Here is a 1,369-nt window from a genome sequence, read left to right as displayed (position 1 = left end):
GCCCCCAAGGCCAGCGGGCAAGCCAGGACCGCGGGGACCCCGTGGAGAGCCGGGCCCGCCTGGACCCAGGGGCCCACCGGGAGAGAAGGGGGACTCAGGGCGGCCGGGGCTGCCTGGGCTGCAGCTGACCGCGGGCCGCGGGCACGGCTGGGGGCGCCGGGGTGGTGGGCGGTGGAACCGGGGGTGGCGGCGACTCGGAAAGCGAAGTGACCAGTGCGCTGAGCGCCGCCTTCAGCGGCCCCAAGATCGCTTTCTATGTGGGTCTCAAGAGCCCTCACGAAGGCTACGAGGTGCTCAAGTTCGACGACGTGGTCACCAATCTCGGCAATCACTACGACCCCACCACTGGCAAGTTCAGCTGCCAGGTGCGCGGCATCTACTTCTTCACCTACCACATCCTCATGCGCGGCGGCGACGGCACCAGCATGTGGGCGGACCTCTGCAAGAATGGGCAGGTCAGTGACCCCCATCCCGGTCGGCCCCACAGATCCCAGCCCGCGCCCAGAGCCGCCGGGGGGACCGACCTCTCTCTCCCCACCCGGGAGCGCTCTAGCGGGCCCGGGGAAAGAACGCGCGGCAACGCCGTCACAGCACCCGGCTTTCCAGCGCGCCCCGGTTGCGCTTACAGGAACACAACGCCAGAGGCTGGGCCAGGAGCGCTCTGAGACCCATTTGTCCAACTGCACTCCCCAGCCACTGACGACCCCGCCCACAGCCGCCTGGGCTCTTTGGAAACCTGTGTCCTTTGACTCCCTCGTGCACCTCGGTTGTCCCTTTACACTCCATCCTCCTTGCCTGTTGCCCTGATCCCTGGTTTTTACCCTTAGTTGCTGAGTCGGTGTCCATGAAGCCCCCTCTCCCTCTTTCCCGGACTTTCTGGCTGTGGAGAGGAGAGAACCGGGAAGGGGTTGGCCAAGTTGGGGATCTAGCATGGGGCGGGTGTTCGTGCGTTGACCCTGACGCAGTCGGCGGGAAGGCCGGCCCGAGGGCGCGGCAGGTCCCGCTGGGCTGGGAAGAGGTGCCAGGGCTCACCTGTCCCGCGCCTCGTCCCCAGGTCCGGGCCAGCGCCATCGCTCAGGACGCGGACCAGAACTACGACTACGCCAGTAACAGCGTGGTGTTGCACCTCGACTCAGGCGACGAGGTGTACGTGAAGCTGGACGGCGGGAAGGCGCACGGAGGCAACAACAACAAGTACAGCACGTTTTCGGGCTTTCTTCTGTACCCGGATTAGGGGCGCGGGGGCGGGGCGCGAGGTGGGATAGTTCCTGGCCGCCCTGTCCCGGCAGGGCGCTAGGCTCCTTGCCAAGGGTTACTCCTGCTTCATGACACTTCCTGACATCTCCGTTGGAAAAGACATATTCCTGCT

The 1,369-nt window shown here is 66.2% G+C and overlaps 1 protein-coding gene across 1 annotated transcript in view; it reads left to right on the top strand.

Moving 5' to 3' along the window:
- Window positions 1–1,363, top strand: part of C1QL2 (complement C1q like 2) — an 18,660-nt gene extending 17,297 nt beyond the window's left edge. Inside the window, 3 exon segments of the mRNA XM_027768710.1 lie at window positions 10–136; window positions 138–455; window positions 1,055–1,363. Coding sequence (XP_027624511.1) covers window positions 10–136; window positions 138–455; window positions 1,055–1,234 — 625 coding nt within the window. The 3' untranslated portion in view covers window positions 1,235–1,363.
- Window positions 1,364–1,369: the final 6 nt, after the last annotated feature.

This window comes from Tupaia chinensis, unplaced genomic scaffold (assembly GCF_000334495.1).
Source record: "Tupaia chinensis unplaced genomic scaffold, TupChi_1.0 Scaffold147282_1, whole genome shotgun sequence".
Taxonomy (NCBI): domain Eukaryota; kingdom Metazoa; phylum Chordata; class Mammalia; order Scandentia; family Tupaiidae; genus Tupaia; species Tupaia belangeri.
The sequence above is the reverse complement of the archived record's forward strand: the minus strand, read 5'-3'. Positions and strand labels throughout refer to the sequence as shown.